Below are 20295 nucleotides of genomic sequence, written 5' to 3'. Positions count from 1 at the left end.
TAAAAACAATAAAATGAATCACTGAATTGATAGTTCACCGTTGGCCTGCCTAACGGTAACGTTGGGCGCCATCACGACCTATAGTGGAAAATTGGGTCGTGACATAGTTGATGGAGATCAAAAGTACTCATTTTTAACAAATGTAAGTGATCAACATCGTAGAAGAGTATATTTAAGAGATTATTTAAACACACATACCCAAATATAATGGATTTTTTTAGAAATAGCCAGATTTACAATTGGTAATTAAAAAATACCCATAGTTTCAAAAGTAATTGAAATTTAGCCACTTTTCATGTAAAGATAAAATATGAATATAAAAACCTTTAGAACTCCGAAAAAGTTCCATTATAATAAGCCGAATTTCGAATTTTTTACATAAGAGATTGCAAATGCTGGAATTCCGACATAATATGTTGGAAGTTTATATATAAGATATCTATAATCTAGCATATTATTCTGGAACTTTCCGTGTTACAACTAGGGTATTTTTGTTCCATATTTTATCTCCACATAAAACAGTGATTATTTTTTAATTTTGTAAATGCTGGTTATTTTTCTATTATCAGTCCGTAAACTGGCTAGCCCATGCTATTTTCACAAATATAAGGGATCATTTTTGTCACAATTGAATTCAGAGCTAGACTCGTAAAATTAGGCCTGGTTTATAGTCCGAATGGGCTTGGGTTTTTCTAAAATAAAGGTCACAGAATAAAAAGCGGGATTGAGAGTTGAAAAACAATTCAACCGGGACTCTGAAAAACAAAATTCTTGCATTCTCCATCTCCTCAAGCAGTGAGCGAAGAGTAGAAGACAAGGGTTGAAAGGATGAGCAGGTCGGGTCAACCTCCGGATCTCAAAAAGTAGGTTTTTTCTCTCATGGACCTTAGCTTCTCATTTTCCTATCCTTGTTTTTCTTCCTATGTAAATATGGAGATTTCTTATTCGTTTAAATATTTTGCGTTTTGTTTGCTTTCCACAGGTATATGGACAAGCAACTTCAAAGTAAGTTACTAATGCTTTATGTTCTTACGTACTACTTTATTTGGATAGTTACTTTGTTCTTGCTGCAGTTTATTTAGGGTTTAAGTATTTTTGTTAGGAGTTTAGGTCAGGCCTTTAGTAGACTACCCCTCTAGGGTTTACGCAATGCTTACGCGATTGATACATATTCTTATTATATTTTGTTTATGCTGCTTTAATTCCTCAATTCAAGTGATATGCCAACATTTGCATACACCTATGCGTTTGTAAACCTATGATGTTTCAGTGTGGATAACTTATACTCCCTCCGTTTCAATTTATGTGAACCTATTTCCTTTTTAGTCCATGCCTAAAAGAATGACCCCTTTCCTTATTTGGAAACAATTTACTTTTACACAATGATTTATAGCCACACAAAATATATGTGCCTCATTTTACACCACAAGATCAAAAGTCATTCTCTCTTTTCTTAAACTTCGTGCCCAGTCAAATGGGTTCACATAAATTGAAACGGAGGGAGTATTAATTTTACCTGCTATTTCAGTGTGTCGATAACTTGTGTTACTTTTACCTGCTATAAGAAACGCGGGCTGTCAAAACCCTTTTTAATGCGCGGGTCATTATCTTTTGTTAGACATTATTCAAAATAGACACTCTATGTCATCTGTGGACGAGACATGATGATAAATCATCCTCTCAGAAATATATGTAGGCCAAGGATGAATCCAATGTGTGTGATTATAGTCTGCAATCATGCATGACTTAGCTGATAAATATTGAACTAATCGGCATTGACTAGAGATGCCTATTTAGCGTGTTAAGGCAGCTGCATAGTGTTCTCAAGAATTTCCTCTGAAACAAAATATACATTGGGTTTGATTTTGAATATCGTGGTTGAACCACAACCCTACTCGCTTTAATTGGAAACATACTTTGCTATGTTTCCTTTTTCCTTTTTCTTTTTAATTAGATACATTGTCAGATCAATTCAAGTTGGCTACACAAACTTTAGACCTATATGACATGAAGTCAGTAAAACCTAGATTTTGAGAGAATCAGTCTCATTTCAAGCCCAAAGGCAGACTTCGTAGTTCATACACATCCTAGAACTGATGTTAGCTTTTTTAGTTGTTTATGCTTGGAAATTTCGATTTATTATTATCCTCTTAAGGTCGTTCCAGTGTTCTGGATAGCGTGCGGCGACAAATAATGACGAGGGCCCGCTTCACTGAGGCGAACTGCGCGCCTTTTTGATGTGAAGCGACAATTTATACAAAAACATAAAATATTATATACATCTAACTAAAAACACACATGTAATTGCGGATCTTGATGAGCCTTGTATAGCATAATTCCAAGCTATATCATTTCGTTAATTACTATCGGATGACGCCATTTCAACGCTGTTTTATGGAAAAAAATTATCAAGTCAATATTCAATTAATTCTACTCTATAAGACTATAAATCTATAATTGAAAAAACAGAGCAACAAATAAACTAAAGCTACTGCCTCTGCTCGATTTTGAAAAATAGAGCAACAAAAGAAAAAATTAAAGCTACTGCCTGACTGCTTCTACTCAATTTTGAAAAACAGAGCATCAAAAAAAAAATTAAAGCTACTGCCTGACTGCTTTTGCTTGATTTTGAAAAATAGAGCATAAAATAAAAATAAAAATACAGCCTCTGCTCTGAAAAACCAGAGCTGAAAGAGATGATGGAAGAAACAGAGCAAAGAACCCAAAAATAGAGCAAAGAAAGAAAGAAAGAAGAAGAACAACAAAGCAAAGAAAGAAGAAGAAAAACAGAGCCGAAAGAGATGATGGAAGAAAGAAAAACAGAGCTGGGCTGAAAGAGAAGAAAAATAGAAAATAGAGCTGAAAGAAGAAGAAAAACATCAAAGAAAGAAGAAAGAAGAAAGAAGAAAGAAGAAAGAAGAAAGAAGAAAGAAGAAAGAAGAAAGAAGAAGAAAAAGAAAAAAGAAGACCAGTGATGAAGAAGAAAGTAGCAGAAGAAGAAAGTAGAAGAAGAAAGGAGAAGAAGAAGAAAAGAAAAGAAAGAAACATACCTGGTCGCTGATGGCTGACGATGGAAGAAGAAGAAGATGTGAACCTAAGCCTTAATTTTGTCGAAGGAGAACTGGAGAAGAAGGTCGCTGCTCGTATCATGAGAAGTGTTTTAACCCAAGCCCTAATTTGTTGTTTTAGACTTTTAGTAATAAACATATGCCTTTTCTTGCGTTATATTCAAATAGCGACGCCTCGAATCGCTTCTCGCATCGCAGCGCCTCTCGCTACAAAGGCATAGGTGCTCGCTTTTCTTCATCGCAACGCAACAGACCAGGAATGGCGACACTGCCTCGCATCGCATCGCTACACGCTTTTAGCACTGTAGCGAGCGCTATTTATAACACTGGGTTGTTCATGATAGTTATCACGGTTCTTCACTCAATGTTTTGTGGTTGCTTCAGCAAAATCATGATTTCATTGTAAAGCCAAAGTGCATGGAGATATTTTGGACTCCTTAGTACACCTTTGATTTCATATTTCACTCTTGGGTCAAAAATTCTTTGTCATACTACTCTATCTTTAACATACAACACACATTCTTGAACCTGCATTCTTGGAGGTGCTTCTTACCGTCATTCAAAAGTTGGATAATGTTGTATTTCCTAATTGGGTCAAGTTGCATTGTGCTTGCAATATTGCATAATTGGAGCAAGTACATCTGTACTAAATGCCCTATATGGTGTAGCTAGGGGCGTACACAGAACTTTTCGTAAGCGGTGTCACAATTAATCTTTAGACGGTGATAGTAGCAGCAAGCCAACACAGTCAAAAATTGCATAATGGAGTTTACATATAGATACAATAATTCTTATTACTTAATCATCATAGAAGTGTCTTTTCTACTAGCTTGTTCATTGTATTTTGTGGCAGAGGTCGGCAGTTTGAATTTTGGCTAAGTGCTAACTGAAGCTCTCTTTTTAATTAGCAAAAATAAACACAAATAAGTGAGAAATCATGTAGGCATGTAGAATCGAACACTCGACCTTCAGTAAGGGAACCGGGGGCTGGACCACTGGACTGAGAACCAGGTTGTTAAGTGGTGTCACTTGACTTTTACTATATCTTATTTTGCTTTTGCATATCATCTACCATAACCGAAATTAGTCAAATTTTTCGACGAAGCGGTGTCATGTGACACCACTTGGGCCTACGTGCATCCGCCCCTGGGTGTAGCTAAGCAGGGAAGAAAAGAGAAGTCCATTATTCAAGGTTGTAGAAAATACATAACATCTGGACCCAGGGCTTAGTTCAAGTGGCAAAGGTTAAGAAATTTATGGCTTTGGTCACAGGTTTGAGCATGGGCTACGCGAACTAAGCCTGGTATTTAAGTGGAGCAGGGTAGAGGGGCATATCTATTATCCTCGAGTTCCAAAGGCTACTATTGGTCCTAAGAATTGGCCCAACAGATTTCTTGGTCATAAAAAAATACATAACTTCAATAAGCATGGAGCATTTTTTTTCTTTTCCACGTATTGATAAGCTTGGCTCTTCGTGTATTTCATGCTGGAACTAGTGCTGTATGTCATGGTTCCTTACTAGATTAGGCAATATTATCTTTGAAATGTTGCTCTACTCTTACATTGAAAACAAATTCTTACTATTCTTAGAAATAAAGTGGAAAAGGGAAGAATATGACAATTCATGAGTTATTTAAGCAATCCCTGTAAAGCTAGGAGGAGGTTGTAGTTCATGAGTAAGTGAACCGTATTAAAATTGCTGAGTCTTAGCTCAGCTGATATCTGTTGGACAAAATTTCCTATCCTCTCTTATAAGGCGTTCTCCTTATTTGCATTTTCTTTGCTTTCTGTCAAAGTGTATACTTTTCGTGTAAGTCATAGAAGAGGGTAACAACTGAACAAGACGGATAGATTTTTTGAATTGAAAAAAAAAAAAATCTATCTGTCTTGTTCAGTTGTTACCCTCTTCTATGACTTACACGAAAAGTATACACTTTATTCTTTGTAAGGGCATCACTTTTTTTCTTTATTTGATAAGGAAAAGTTTATTAGGAAAAGCATCCCAAATATAAATGAATAAATTAAAGAAGGATCAGGCTAAACCATTTAAAATCGCCTGATACTCTACCTTAGTTTCTTTTTGCTTCAAACCCTGTATGCCAGTCATGAAATTGGATTTCAGCCATGGCTCATCATTGATGGTACAACTACTCCCGTTGGTTGGTTCTGAAGTCTAATTCTGTTCACCAGAGGCAGAGGGCCAGAACTATTATGTTGAATCAGACTTCCCGTGATTCATTTTCACTAGAAACTCGGGTAAACTGCAACAAAGCAATCATTTGGAAGGCATGTCCGATCATTTTAATGTTAGTTCATTGAACTAGTCACTAGTTTGAAGATAAAGAATATTTTTTAAGTGGTTTCTAGGGCTCTTAAGTTTCGGGATAAACTGCACTATGAAGTATAGTTGCTTGGCTATTGCTATCTTCTGCACTGCTTATATTTGTCCATGCAAAATTGCTAGATATCTTTTGATAATTAAGGTAATGTTATATATGAAACCAGCATCAATAGATTGCTGGTGGTGTGAGAATTACAATAAAAACAAGTCCGTACTGACTGTGGAAAGAGGGAATGAAGTTGAGCATGGCCTTAACATCTTGCGTGTCATGTACAACTGCCATATTGCTCCAAAAAGACAACATTGAAATGCATACAAACTTAAAACTAATTACATTTTCCATTGGAAGTGCAACTTCTGTCCAATCATAGATGCCCCTTTGCTTGAATAAATAACTCATTTTTATGAAGCTGGAAATGCATCTTTTGCATTAACTTTACATGCATTCCTACATAGAGCTTGTTAATAGTGCAAGTGAACAGAGTTCTTTTTTAAAATTTCTCTGTAAAGTGAGAATCAACTTTTATGGTCTGCATATGTTTTTTTAAAATTTACATTCCTCTGTTAGTTATTGCCTTATGAGGTTGCTATCACATTTGAGTAATGCTTTTTATCTTTTACAGTCAAGCTGAATGCCAACCGCTTAGTCGTCGGCACTCTTCGTGGGTTTGATCAGTTCATGAATTTGGTCATTGACAACACCGTTGAAGTTAATGGCAATGAGAAGAATGAAATTGGCATGGTGGTGAGTCTCTTATTCCCTTTTCTTTTTCTCCCTTCCTCTTTGCGATTCACCTCTGGATGTTTGGATCTAACATCTGTTTATGCAGATGTAACTGTTAATATATAATCAACAAGCCTATTTCCTTTGGAACGGCATTTGATTTTTCTAATTTGATGAGATTTTGTTGTTTTAACTGTTATTCTTAAATCTGGAAAAGCTCCATAAGGATAGATGTCCCATAAGTGAACTTAAGCTGGTCCTTAATTTCTCTTTCAGGTAATTCGCGGTAATAGCGTGCTGACTATTGAAGCATTGGAGCCAGTTGCCAGAGCGCAGTAGCTCTAAGGTATCTTTGTGTATGCTCTAGATTCTGCTGCTGCTCTTAAAGGAACATATATTTGTACCAAGATATTCAGTATTTGACTAGATAACAGTTAACATGGCAATCAAATTCTGTCTAAGCTTGTTCGTCAATGCTCTATTCATACAGAGCACTATGTACTAAATGTAATTTCTGTATTTCATTTTTTCCCCCAATTAAAATGAGCATAATGTGATGATTACCCTTTTTAATGCTCTAAGGTAAAAGGTGTTTTCTGCCATTTTCAGTAGTAATAAAAATATGCGCTCTCTTTTAGTACCATTTCTCAATGGAAGGGCGAAAAAATAGAAAGATACCTTCTGACAAACTGGAGAAATTAAGTGCTTATTCTTCGGAAAAGGGATGACATAAAATGACAGTAATTTGTTTGTTAAGTCCTGAAAAAAGAGCAATTTATTTGTTATATTTTGCAGATTTATTTGTCCAGCAGTTAAAGTTTTATATTATGTGCTATGTCTAGATAAGCGAATTACCCAGTTCAGTGACCCAACATTTTAAGAGTTTCGTACTTAAAAAGGTGACCATTTTACCAAAATCTTATTTATCAGCGCTTCATGTAATACTAATTCTTGGTAAATAGGCTATATATTTTAATATCATATGGTTAATGCGGTGAGTATCTTAGTCATCAAATCAAGTTTTTGCTTTTATTAGCTTTTATTACTCTTGTTAAACTTATGATTTGTTTTTGAACAAATAAAGGTTAAAGCTTTTAAGTGAAAAGTCAAAAACCACTTGGTGGAAAAACCAATAGATACAATCTCACGGATGCTATTTAGAGATTAATTAGTATTTATTTTGTCTTGAAATTTTTAATTAAAAATGTTAACTTTAGGATAATTCAGGATATTTTTGTCCTGAAAAATTAAACTAAAATTTTTTAGTCTCACTTGCTAATTTCTAAATAGTAGTCTTTTAGAGTGGCTACCTGATGTCATTTCTACAAGTAACTAAGATGTGTTTTATTTAGGATTTTTTTCATTCCTATACACTATTTAAAATTTTATTACCATTAACATCCATGTTTAGTTAATTACTTGGCATAAACAAGTTTTGTAAAATATATACAATCCACCTTAAAAGGCTCCCAAATTCATTATTTGTGCTTTTAATCAAAGGATTTAGTTACACCCTTTTTCTTTTTTCTTTTTCTCTTCTTCTCTTTCCTTATTTTTCTCCAATCATCGGTAGTGCCTTAAATCATCCATGCTGATTTGGAACAAATTAAGAAGTAGCAAAATTGAAAAACTAAATATAACTATATCTTCCAGACGCCTCTCACTCCAATAACTTCTCATAATCGCATCCTTTTCCACTCCATCCATCTTTACCAATCACTACTCATTCCCTCTACCTCAAATGTGAGAGTAATTCAAATATAAAATATCCAAAGATAAAATGAATCTATTAATAGAAAAAAAATAATAATAGAAGGGGGCCATCAGGAACCAAAATTGATCCCTAGAAGCTTAAGGCTATTGTACGGTCCGCATCATAGTTTGATCTTTTCAAAGATCGGATCACATGGCTCCTATATATGTGTAATTGAGTAAAAAAGAATAGAAAAATAATTTAGAAAAAATAAAAAATAATCAAAACAAAAAAGTAAGGAAAGGAGCTCAGAAGAGTATATGGGTATGAGAAATTTAACATCACTGTAATGAGAGTGGTGTATGATTTTCTCTAAATAAATGTGGGATAAGAAATAGAAGATATTCAGGAAGAATGAAACTAACATTGAACTTGGGTTTTCCAAGAATATTATTGGTTCTGTTGGGGGGTTTTTAATAATTTTTCACACATTATTTCTGCCCAGTTATATACAACTATAATGTCATATCACTTAAATACAAATTTTATACAATATGTCTTATGTATATTTTGTATCTGATTTATATATAGTAAAAACAAATTTTATACAACTAATTATATATGATACAATTTATCTACAACTTATCTACAACTTTCACACATTATTTCTACCCAGTTAAATACAACTACATTAACATACAACTTAAATACAAATTTTATACAATATGTCTTTTGTATATTTTGTATCTGATTTATACATAGTAAAAACAAATTTCATACAACTAATTATATATTATACAACTTACCTACAATTTTCATACATTATTTCTACTCAGTTATATACAACTACAATATCATACAACTAAAATATAATTTTTATACAATGTTGTTCAACTTTCATACAATAGTTAAATAATATATATATATATATATATATATATATATATATATATATATATATACACACACACACACACACACACACACACAACAGAATACAATTTTTCTACAATTGTTCTACAATTTCGTAAATATAATGTATATCATGTCTTCTTCTTCTTCTTCGAGTTTCAATCTGAAATTCGGCCAAAAGCAAGTCCAATCTTCACCAAAATACCCTCAAAATTGAGATATAAACTCCAAACCATATTCCCAATTGTTTGCAACAACATCCAATCCAAACAAATAATGATTTTTCAAACCCAAATTCAAATTCAAAGCTTCAAAGTTTTTTAATAGTGGTCAATGGTAGAATTGCTGCTCTCTTTTTCTTTGCTTTACATTAATGAAATTAGGGATTGAGAGATAGAGAGAGACGTAGAGAGAATTTCTAATTCTTTGCTACAACACCCAATTCAAACATATAATGGCTTTTTGGATGAATTCTCTAAGAGAACACCCAAATCAAATGTAGGAATATCGACTCCTTTGCCTTTTTTAGGGTTGTTCTTTGAAGCTATTTTATTCTTCATTGAAAATCAAGCTAAGCACAAACATTAATGGAGGTGATTTTTTTGAAGAAGAGAGTAAATATTTAGAATGCTTATGGAAGAAGAGAGGAAATATGCGTTAATGGAGGGATTCTGAATTTTGTGAAGAGAAAATCGTGGGTGAGTGCAAGATACGTGGGGGGGGGGGGATGTGGAGAGAGAAATATGATGGAGTGGAAGATACGTTAGAGTGATTTTAGGACACTAATTATTATCATTAATTCTCTTAAAATGTGCATAAATGGTAATTGGGTATATAATATGTAATTATAGTATAACTTGAGTAGGGAGGGTAATATAATTTCATATAGTGTATAGGAACGTAAAAATTTCTTTTATTTAGCCAATATAAGTATAATCTATTCAACCCATCCAAGTTTGATCGAGTTGTATCGGGGATGAATTCATTAAGGGAAATTTTCATAAAACACTATCTTTTAGTAGTAAATACTATTTGTTATATTACGGATTATAGATACCTTTTATGTGGTTATAAGTTGTATTTGATGTATTTAAGCTATTGTATTCATGAAAACAGTAGTAAAAATAGGCGTGAATCAGGGAAGTCCAGCTAATCAGTTGTTGTATTCGAGTGTATCGACTGTATTCATGGAGTGAAACACGGGATTACAGCTGGACAAATTATTGTATTCGCCTGTATTCACGGCGTGAAATAGGGGATTACACTGTTTTTAAAACGGGAAGTGAATCAATTAACATAATAGAATCCTAATATAACTCAACAAACTCAATTATAACACACAAATTTTGTATTTTCAGTTATAAAAAAGATCCTCAACCGAAAAATATCCCATAAACATAGCAATCTCCAGAGGAATTATATAATACATCTGAATACATAAATTATATTAATTAAAATAAACTTATGAATACATTCATGGCATATAGTGAGACAGTGAATACGATGAAATATATAGAATACAACGGGATATATTGAAATACAATGAAAAAAAGACAGAGAATACAATAAAATACATGGAATACAATGAGATACATTGAATTACAATTAAAAAAAAAGACAATGAATACAATAAAATAAATAAAATTACAGCGTAATACGTTGAAATTACATTGAAATATATTAAAAGAAAATGTTCTTCTTCATCGCGAAAGATAAAGTTGTGGCTTGGATGTCACGTGGAATTGCTCTGGATTGATGAAGTTGATTTGAAACTGAATCAGGGGAAGACAAATCAGATGGACTACCAAGAGAAGTATATGTCAAGACCTCAACAAAATGTGCAACAACCATTAGAAAATTCACTCAAAGGCAAGACTCACTGTATATATGTTTTGGCTTTGGGCAAAAGGAAGAGTTTAGTCTTGATGAGGGCACAATACGACACTTGCAGGTGTATGTATCTGATTAAAACTGATGCAGAATGGTGCTCTAGGACTTCAACAAATTTGTAGAAAAGAATTGATTTTTCCATGGCAATTCATATGCTGAAGTGTTCATATTCCACGGAATTTGCATAAGATTTGGAATTGACACATTCCGTTATTGGCACTAAAACAGCCGTCGCAGGCGGTGAAGATAAATCCACAAATCCTCCTTCATCATGCTTCTGCTTCACTACCCCAAGAGTCATCTGTGAAAATTGCTCTTCAAAATTTCCACCCTTTTGATTCTCTTCAACATGAACCTTTATCGGCGGCAAATTCATAGAAGACATAGACCTAAACTGTTTGGAATCTTTCATACTTGCACATAATATCACCAATAAAGTGTTTGGTTACCTTTTGAATCTTTCATACTTTGCACAAATTCGGTGGAAGGAGGAGGAGATCGGAAATTTTAATGGGATGGGGGAAGAGAATGTGATGTATCAAAGTAGTGAGAGAAAGAAAATAGTGTAACTGATTAGCGTATTTAGTGGTTTAGGGCTAGGAGGTAACCAAAATTAAATATTTTGCTATAAACCTTAAAAAGTATCTATAGAATATAATTTTTTTAAATGGTATTTATTTAAAATAAATAAGGTGTTAACCTTTGCTATAGAAGGTAAAAATTCCATTCATTAATGGGCAGAATTGGGTTGATTGGTTATAATTTCATTAACGGGTCCATACATCCCAAATTAACGTAAAAATAGTATGGACTAGCTAACTTTTCGGATTACTCATTCAAAAATAGCAAGCGTTTGCAAAGTAATTGAAAAATAGCCACTATTTTGCTGCAACACAAAAAGTTCCAGCATAATATATTGGAGATCGGTGCACCTGTTTATGAACTTCCAGCATATTATGCTAGAACTCCAATACACAGAAAGTTCCAGTATAACATACTGGAGATTGGAGCACCAATCTCCAGTATATTCTGTTGGACCAGTATATTATACTGGAACTCCAGTATATTATATTGGAACTATACTGGAGTTCCAACATAAGTATACTGAAACTCCAATATATTATACTGGAGTATTTTTTCGGATATTGAACAGTGTTTTCGTTCAGATTTATCTTTATATGAAAAGTGGCTAAATTTCGATCACTTTTGAAACTGCGGCTATTTTTGAATGACCCACTTGTAAATCTGGCTATTTTTGAATTTCTCCCCATTTTGGCTAATCCAAATTTTTTGTCCACCTCCAAAATATTAAAGTGGGACGAGTTAATACGTTCTTATTACGAAAAAGTGAATTTCCGTCAAGCAATAGTTATCTCAAGATGTTAATGGCTAATTTTAAAGCAAGAGATGCAAAGTTTTTGTTAGAAATTCTGCCCTTTCATGAGATATAGAAGCACTTCGCGACTTTCTCGCAAAAAAATTAATTTTATGGGAAGTTTCTCGGGCAAAATATAAAATTGGCCGGTCGGCTAAAACTAATTGCATTCGCTAGTCAAACGTGTATAAAATATGTATATAATACACATATATAAAAAATATATATTTTATCGGCTATTATTTTTGAAACGGTTAAAAATATACATTTTCACAAGTTTCTTGCTGGGTTCTCAATGGTAATTTAGGCCAATAACATCTAAGCAGAAATTTTGAAATTAATCCGTTTTCGCAAGTAATTAAAGTGAAATGCGTGGTGTTAGTATGTAAAATATAAATGCAAGACGCTCAAAGGCTATCTACTTCATTTGTTAAGTGACTTGTTTAGCTTTAGTATTAAATTTATTACTTCTTAAGACAGGATTTTGGACGTTGACTGAAATATTTTGAATTCAAAATTTGCACTATCACAAAATCCTCCCTTGTGTAAAGAAATCTGGTATTATTACAGCAGTTCTGTTGTGTTTACAAAGAGAAAATACAAATCTGATAAAATTAGAAACTATATTAAAATAATTACATAATTTCTATAATTAAAAATATTTAAACAATATATAAAAAGTTATAGTAAAATGAAAAACTGTTTGACTCACCATAGGTCACTGTTTCTCACCTGCAACGTATTTTTGAATATTATGATTAATTATTAATATTACTCATTCAAATATTCTAAGTGAAGATATTAGCAATACCACTAGATTATGGTGCTTTAATTAGATATGGTTAGTAAATTACTGATTGATGTGTACCACTAAAATACTATGCATGAGCTTTTACCTTAAAAAATATTGAGTAATTTGCTATTTTGAAATTATCTTAAATAAGAAAGAATGAGACTCGTACAGTAGAGCAAGCAAAAGAAAACGTAAAATTACGCGTTATTGACACTATTATACATGTTATATTATAGGCTTTTCTTAGCAAATGGTTATTTGTTCTTTTTCAAAATATTCACAACACTAGTAAAGAGCAATTTGCTAAGCTAATCATAATTAACTTCATCTATTAATTGATAATCATCCATTCATTAACCACTCACCTATTCTCTGCTCTCGAAAAACAAATAAAATTTAATTTTTTTTCAAATTTCAAATGCAAATTCCCCTTATACCCTCATACTCCAAAGAACCCCCCTCCCCCCACCCCCCCCAAAAAAAAAAAAAAATTTCTTTCTATATAAACTACGAGTACTTCCATTGAGAATCAAGAAAATTAAGGTATGGCTAGTCAAAAGTTGTGCACTTTTAGAGAGTTCATAGCAGAGTTAGATTCTCAAGAACAAAAGTTCTTTAAGAAACTAACCTCTAATGATAAATCTGATGATAATCCATGTTTGGCTAATGAGATGTTTGGTGAAGATGGCTTTCTTCCTCTTTTGCCAAATCCTCAAAATGACAAGGAAAATGGTGACATGAAAATGTTGGTTGATGAGACACCTTTAAACCCAAAGGTGATCACTAACTTGTTTTAAGTACAATTTTTTTTTTCATGAGATTAACGGTTCTTTCTGTTCTATTATATATATTACTCTTTTCTTTTTAATCTGTAACAAAAAGAATGACACTTTTTTTATGTTTGAAAACTATGTACCTTTAAACTTTTTTCCTTTCTTTCGCCGGCCATATATATAAATGAAATAGAGGAGTAATTTTCGTGGATTTTTACCATCATTTATCTATTATTTTCCAATGTTTAAGCTAGTGATTTGCTGGTGATGCAGGAAAAGAAAGTACGGAGAATTTGATAATGAAGGTGATGATAAGATTCAAGATTTGGCAGTGGAAAATGAAGAGAAAATGAAACAAGAAATTCACATGGGGACGAAAACTGATAATGAAAATTGAAGAAGGGGATTATATTGAATTTGCCCAAGTGTTTAAGTTAAATTTCCAGTTTGTTTATGAAAACCTTATTCTTGTTTATTCGTATTATTGGGAAAAATTATTACTATTAGGCTTCTATCTCTATGAACAAATTAAATGTACCCTTTCACAGTTTCAGTCTAAAGATTTAGAAAGCCTTAATTCAGTCTCTTATTACCTTTGCTCCTTAATTTCTTGTTCAATAATTTTAAGTTATAGTTTAAGAGGATGTATCAATGGATTAACAAAGAAATATAGAATTGAATATGTTTCAGCAATACTTAATTTCAAACTGAAAAAATGAAAATGAGCAGTAAATTATTGTCTTAATTAGCCTACCGATATTAATGAACTGAATCTAAGAAGGAAATTACTGAAATCCATCGATTAAGTAGCCATTTAACATCTCTGATTCACTCACCTTTTTCTTTTTCCTTTTTCCTTTTTTCCCCACGTAATTAAAACCGTAAACCTAAGGTCGCTAAGTGTTTAATCGAATACTACCATATAATAAAAGGTGTTAAGTAAATACATATTGAAGGGAGAGAATTACGTACGATACTATTATTATAACAAATATAATTTACTTCGTGATTAAACTAGTTGATTGACCAGCCTGATACTCTGACGACACCAACAACTTAAATAAAGAAAGTCGCACAAATTATAAAAGAAGTAAAGTTTACAAAATGTTGGAAAAGAGATGACGTTGGGTTCATCATTTCTACCATTGCATGGCTAAAAAATACACGAGAGAAGAGTTTGATCTTGACTCAAATAAAAAATGGTAATTATCCACTGAACACATATACTAGGATGTGAATTTATAAGTGATTTTAAAAATGATTCAGAATTTAACGGTTCGAGTCACCTTTTAAATTAAAATTATGGGGACAAAATTGTGATTCCCCCAAATGTTGGTCCAGTAACTCAAAACGGACAATATCTTGGCTATTGAGATTGTATTTATTCATCTTGTATTCATTTTGTATGTTAGTTAAAGGTAGAGTTGGTTAGTTAGTTGGGATACAACTGGCAGTAGTTAGTAGTCAAGGTGTACAGTTGTCAACCTTTCAGGTAGTCTCTCTACATGTGTATATATGTTATTGTACAAATTCAATACAATTGAGCTTCATTCTTCATCAAAGTGACCTTCTCTGCTTTCGTCTTCTTCCTCTCTCTCTCTCTCACAGGGATTCTCCAGAAGCTTCCAGAGTTAGCCATTGGACCTGAGGTTGAGCTCCACCAAGCTGATCTCAGTCACAATCTTGTCATGGTATCAGAGCAAGGTTAATCCTTCTCGTCTCTTCTCACCCATTTCCTAATCCTCTTTTCTCTTTTCTCCTTTCTGGTGTTTGACCTAATTTGGTCAATTTGCCCCAATTTGATCAATTCTTTATACGACAGTAATCTACCACATAGAACTCTCAAAGTTTTAGTTTCAATTATTTTTCTCCTATCAATAATCAACTAATTTTGCGTTCTAATGGCTATTACCGACGAACAAGATATGATTAATGCTAGTACGAGTGTCGCCGTGCCTCCGAGCACAGGATCGACCCAAGTAATCCTCTGTATCTGCATTCATCTGACAATCCTGGTGCTATGCTTGTATCTGTTCCATTTGATAGGATAGGGTATAGATCCTGGAGACGTAGTGTACTTCGTGGCTTATCCGTAAAGAACAAATTAGGTTTTGTGAGTGGTGAATGCAAGCAACCAAATCCCCAATCTCCAACCTATCGGCAGTAGAAACAATGTGATAACATGGCCACTTCATGGATTCTGAGTTCTTTTTCCAAAGAAATTGCGGATAGTGTGAAATATGCGAGTGATGCTGTTGAACCGTGGAAGGAGCTGGAGGATCGCTATGAACAAACCACTGGTGCTAGATTGTATCAAATTTAGAAAGAAATCAATGATCTCTCCCAAGGAGCCCTTGACATCAGTAGCTATTATATTAAGCTGAAAAATCTATGTGAAGAGCTAAATACTCTGAACAAGAGGACTCAATGTAGCTGCCTTTGTAATTGTGGCGCAAAGGAAAACATGTGCAAAGCTGAATAAGGTAGGAGGTTGATACAATTTCTCATGGGACTTAATGAAGTGTATACTATAGTTTGAGGGAGTATTCTTATGGTGAACCCACTGCCTACGTTGGCTCAATCCTTCTCCTTACTTATGTAGGATGAAAAGCAAAGAGAGATCAAACCAAATAATCAGTTATCGATTGAGTCTACCTCTTTGAATGTGAGCAATTCAGGACAAAGTCCTTTTAGAACAAATTTATCACCAAGTTACAACTATTTTAGGAGTAACAAAGGTCATCCTGTGTATGATTTTTGTAAGAGGCCAGGTCATACTAGGGATAGGTGTTATAAGCTACAGGGTTATCTACAAAATAGGTAGAATTCTAATCAAAATGCACGTTATCCTCAGCATGCCCAAAACCACAATCAAAACTTTAGGCAAAGGAAAAATGATGGTAGCAAATGTACAAGGGATGCCCACTGATGTAATGACAAGCAAGCTTGATGAGTGAGATGCCCAAGATGAGAATCAGAATGTAAGTCTAACTAAGGAGAAGTATTGTCAACTTGTTAATCTACTTCAGTATTTTCAACTTGGCAATAATGGAGAGAACTCAAACAACTCAAACCCTACAAATACTGTAAACTTTATAGGTATTGTTGTTTGCATATCTTCTATTGATTTTGGTAAACTTTCATGTAGATGCTTTGAATTAAAAATTGATACATGGATACTAGATTCAGGAGCCTCAAACCATATGACCTTTAACAAGTCCTTACCGTCTGACATCAAAATCCTACCTTATCCATTATTGGTTGTTTTACCAAATGGTTATAAAAGTAAAAGTGACAGAAATTGAAAATATAAAACTTTCACCTAAGATCACTCTCTATTAAGTACTCCATATTCCTTCATTCAAATTCAATCTTATTTTTGTATATTGGTTGAGCAAACACATGAGTTATGACTTCTTTCACTAACAATGCTTGTGTTCTGCAGGCCCCTTCACTGAAGAGGCATCTGGAGATTGGTAAAGTCAAGGATGGATTGTACCTGCTGTTCTCTCGATGTATGAGAAACAATAGTCTGGTTAACAACTTTGCTGTTTGTTCTTCCACTCATTCCTGTGATATAAATAGTCATCTTTTGAATAACCTGCATTCTCATCCATTTCCATTTGTAAATAGGTCATCCTTGAGTCATTTGCAGAATCATCCATGTTAATTGTAAATTATCCATCCCTGAATAATAAAGGTCACTGTTCTGGTTTCAATTCCTGCATGTTTCAAGTCAATGATGTTAATCTTTTGTGGCATAATAGGCTAGGACATGTGCCTTTTGTAAAAATAAGAGGAATGTCCTCCATACCAGCTTCTTTCTCTCTTAAATAACCCTTTGGTTGTTCAATTGGTCCTATGGCTAGACAAGCCAGGCTCCCCTTTCCTCAAAGAATTAGTACTTCAAATAGAATCTTTGAGATCTTGCATGTGAATTTGTGGGGTCCTTACTATGAATGTACACATGATAAATACAAATAATTCATTATTATGGTTGATGATTTTAGAAGGTCCACTTGGACTCACCTGCTAACCTGTAAAAGCAATGCCCTCCAAACTACCAAAGCTTTTGTTTCCTTAGTTTAAAACCAATTCAGAACTTGCATCAAGTCCTTAAGATATGATAGTGGACTAGAGTTTACTAATACTGAAGCTACCCTATCTTTCAATCAAAAGGGATTGTTCATCAAAAGACTTGCCCCTATACACCACAACAAAATGGAGTGGTGGAAAGGAAGCACACATATCTTCTTGAAACAGCTAGAGCCTTATTGTTTCAGTCTACGTTGCCTTTGAAGTACTGGGGGGAATGCCTACTAACAATCACTCACATTATAAATAGATTACCTACCACCTACCTCAAGAACAAATCTCTTTTTGAAATCTTATACAATAAAAGGCCAAATTACTCTCAATTAAGAAGTTTTAGATGCTTATACTTTCCAACAATACCAAAAATCCATAGAGACAAGTGTATGCAGTAAAATCAGGGGGTCTATATCCCGCCATTAAGGTACATTCAGGAAGACATATCAGCATCTCGAGGCTGCAGGATTACGATTGAGCTCCCTCCCTCGAGGTTCTTCCGTGATCCAGCAAAGATTTCGAGGATAGGGAATTTGTCCGCGACCCAATGAAGGTTCCGAGGATGGGGGATTCCCGAGGCAAGCAGCTAGAATCAGTAAACACTAGTACCTTACTTAGCCGTCCCATCCCCATATCTTTACATTCAATGCACTCTGTACTATATGGTATTCCCTCTCCTATATAAGGGGAACCCATGCCACTTTGTAAAAAGATGATGTTGCTCCATTTCTCCACAAGATCAATAATATCTCTCTCTCTCTCCTCTTTCTAACTTGCTCGTTCTCACTGGTCTGAGGCCACTTTAATATCTATCGCTTTCTTACTTGTTCTTCATTTTATCACTTGGTATTGGCTGTAAAGAGCTTTATTTAATCACATCTTAACTATTATCCCATTCCCAATCGCCCTCGATAGCTCGAGCTCAACCCGAACACCGACCCCAAGGTCCCTTATCGACTAGTCCTACATCCGGGCAACAGGCCCATCAGTTTGATTACTGCCTTGTTTTAGCTAGAACTTCATCGTTAAACTTCACATTCCTAGTATCAATTTCCCTAAATAACTAGCTCGAGAATAGATCACGTATTTTTATAATCCCATTTACAAATTTAATTATTGTTACCATTTTCACGGTCAACAGTTTGACGGCCACCGTAGGGCTAAAAATAATAGTGATTATTTTCTTGCTAGTTTTATTGCACAAACGCACCTTATCTTTCACACTTTTTCTTGTCCAAAGATCTTTTGATTTCAGGTCAAAATGTCTGGCTCGGTAAACAAAGTCGAGAACGACCACCCAGAAAATCACGGCGGAAGCGGTATGGCTATTCGAGTGGTTGGCGCGATGCCGCAGAACCCCGAGAACGCATCTAGGCCAATTCCAGCGGACGCGGGTTCACAAGGTGCGCAACAGGTCGACGAAGCCTCACATACCAGTAGGAGCATACATCGACCAATAGGAAGCCCAACGAACCCTGGCTCGGGAATCACATGAAGTTAGTCTTCACGATATTTTTGAAATGTTGCAGGCACAACAGTTGGTTGTCGCTCAGTTGCAGAACCATCTGAAGACTCCCAGCACAGTAGCATCGGAAACAGCTACTTGTGCCGACCGAGTACTCGAGAGATCATGCAACAACGGATCGATAACAGACCTTGCCGTAGCGAAGATGCTTGGGGATCTCTCCAAGAGGATGGAGTCAGGTTCGTGAAAGTTCATGCAATAGTTGTCCCCCGAGGAAGCGGTCTCGAAACCCGTTTCACGGAAATCCGGAACGCCAGAACTCCCTAAGTACGACAGGACCTCGGATCTTGACGAGCGCACTATCGCTTACATATGTGTGGGAAAAGGCAACGACCTTCAGGATGATGGGTTCGAGCCCGTCTCGTTGAAGAAGTTTGGGGAAACACTCTCAAAAGGAACCATGATGTGGTACCACAACCTGACTCCCAACTCCATAGATTCATTCGCCATGCTGCGGACTCCTTCGTAAGGGAGCACGCCAGAGCCATCGAGGTAGCAACAAGGCAGTCCGACGTATTCAAGATTAAGCAAAGGGAGAACGAAATGCTGCGAGAATTCGTGTCTCGTTTTCAGACAGAACGAATCGAGCTCCCCCGGTCTCCGACGACTAGGTAGTGCAAGCCTTTACTTAAGGCCTGAATGAACGAAGCTCGGTGGCATCAAGGCAGATGAAAGAGAATCTGATCGAGTATCCCGCTGTAACCTGGTCGAACGTCCACAACTGATACCAGTCAAAGATCAGGGTTGAGGACGACCAGCTGGGAGCCCCTTCGGGCTCAGTATACCCAAGCAGGCTCTTGGCGAAGGTGTCAAGATCGAACAAAGAAAAGTACCAGCCATACCCCGATGATAGGGGAAATGCTCCAAAGCGCAATTCCTCCCGTAACGGCCGATCGATAAACCAAGGACATAACCCTCGGGGACCCCTCAACAGGGGTGGCTTCGACGGGTACATAGGACCAATAGGGGCACCCCGCCTATCAGAATACAACTTCAACGTCGATGTGTCAGACGTTGTGTTTGCCATTAGCAAAATCAGGGATGCCAGATGGCCCAGACCATTACAATCAGATCATTCCCATAGGAACTATAATTTGATTTGTGAGTTTCGT

General features: G+C 35.1%; 1 protein-coding gene across 1 annotated transcript; it reads left to right on the top strand.

Moving 5' to 3' along the window:
* The first annotated feature begins 684 nt into the window (after positions 1-684).
* On the top strand, positions 685-6714 carry LOC104221500 (probable small nuclear ribonucleoprotein G). The gene is made up of 4 exons (XM_009772576.2): positions 685-863; positions 983-1005; positions 6033-6154; positions 6410-6714. The coding sequence occupies exons 1-4, from the start codon at positions 829-831 to the stop codon at positions 6470-6472; spliced, it is 243 nt and encodes an 80-aa protein (XP_009770878.1). The 5' UTR covers positions 685-828; the 3' UTR covers positions 6473-6714.
* The last annotated feature ends 13581 nt before the right edge of the window (positions 6715-20295 follow it).

The sequence above is a fragment of the Nicotiana sylvestris genome, chromosome 5, assembly GCF_000393655.2.
Source record: "Nicotiana sylvestris chromosome 5, ASM39365v2, whole genome shotgun sequence".
NCBI classification, from domain to species: domain Eukaryota; kingdom Viridiplantae; phylum Streptophyta; class Magnoliopsida; order Solanales; family Solanaceae; genus Nicotiana; species Nicotiana sylvestris.
This window is presented reverse-complemented; position numbering and strand designations above follow the sequence as displayed.

Excerpts from the sequence above, each read along its gene's own strand:
- LOC104221500 (XM_009772576.2), top strand. The coding sequence starts at position 829 with ATGAGCAGGTCGGGTCAACCTCCGGATCTCAAAAA. Across the intron at positions 864-982 it reads CAACCTCCGGATCTCAAAAA|GTATATGGACAAGCAACTTC; the intron begins GTAGGTTTTTTC and ends TGCTTTCCACAG. Across the intron at positions 1,006-6,032 it reads TATGGACAAGCAACTTCAAA|TCAAGCTGAATGCCAACCGC; the intron begins GTAAGTTACTAA and ends TATCTTTTACAG.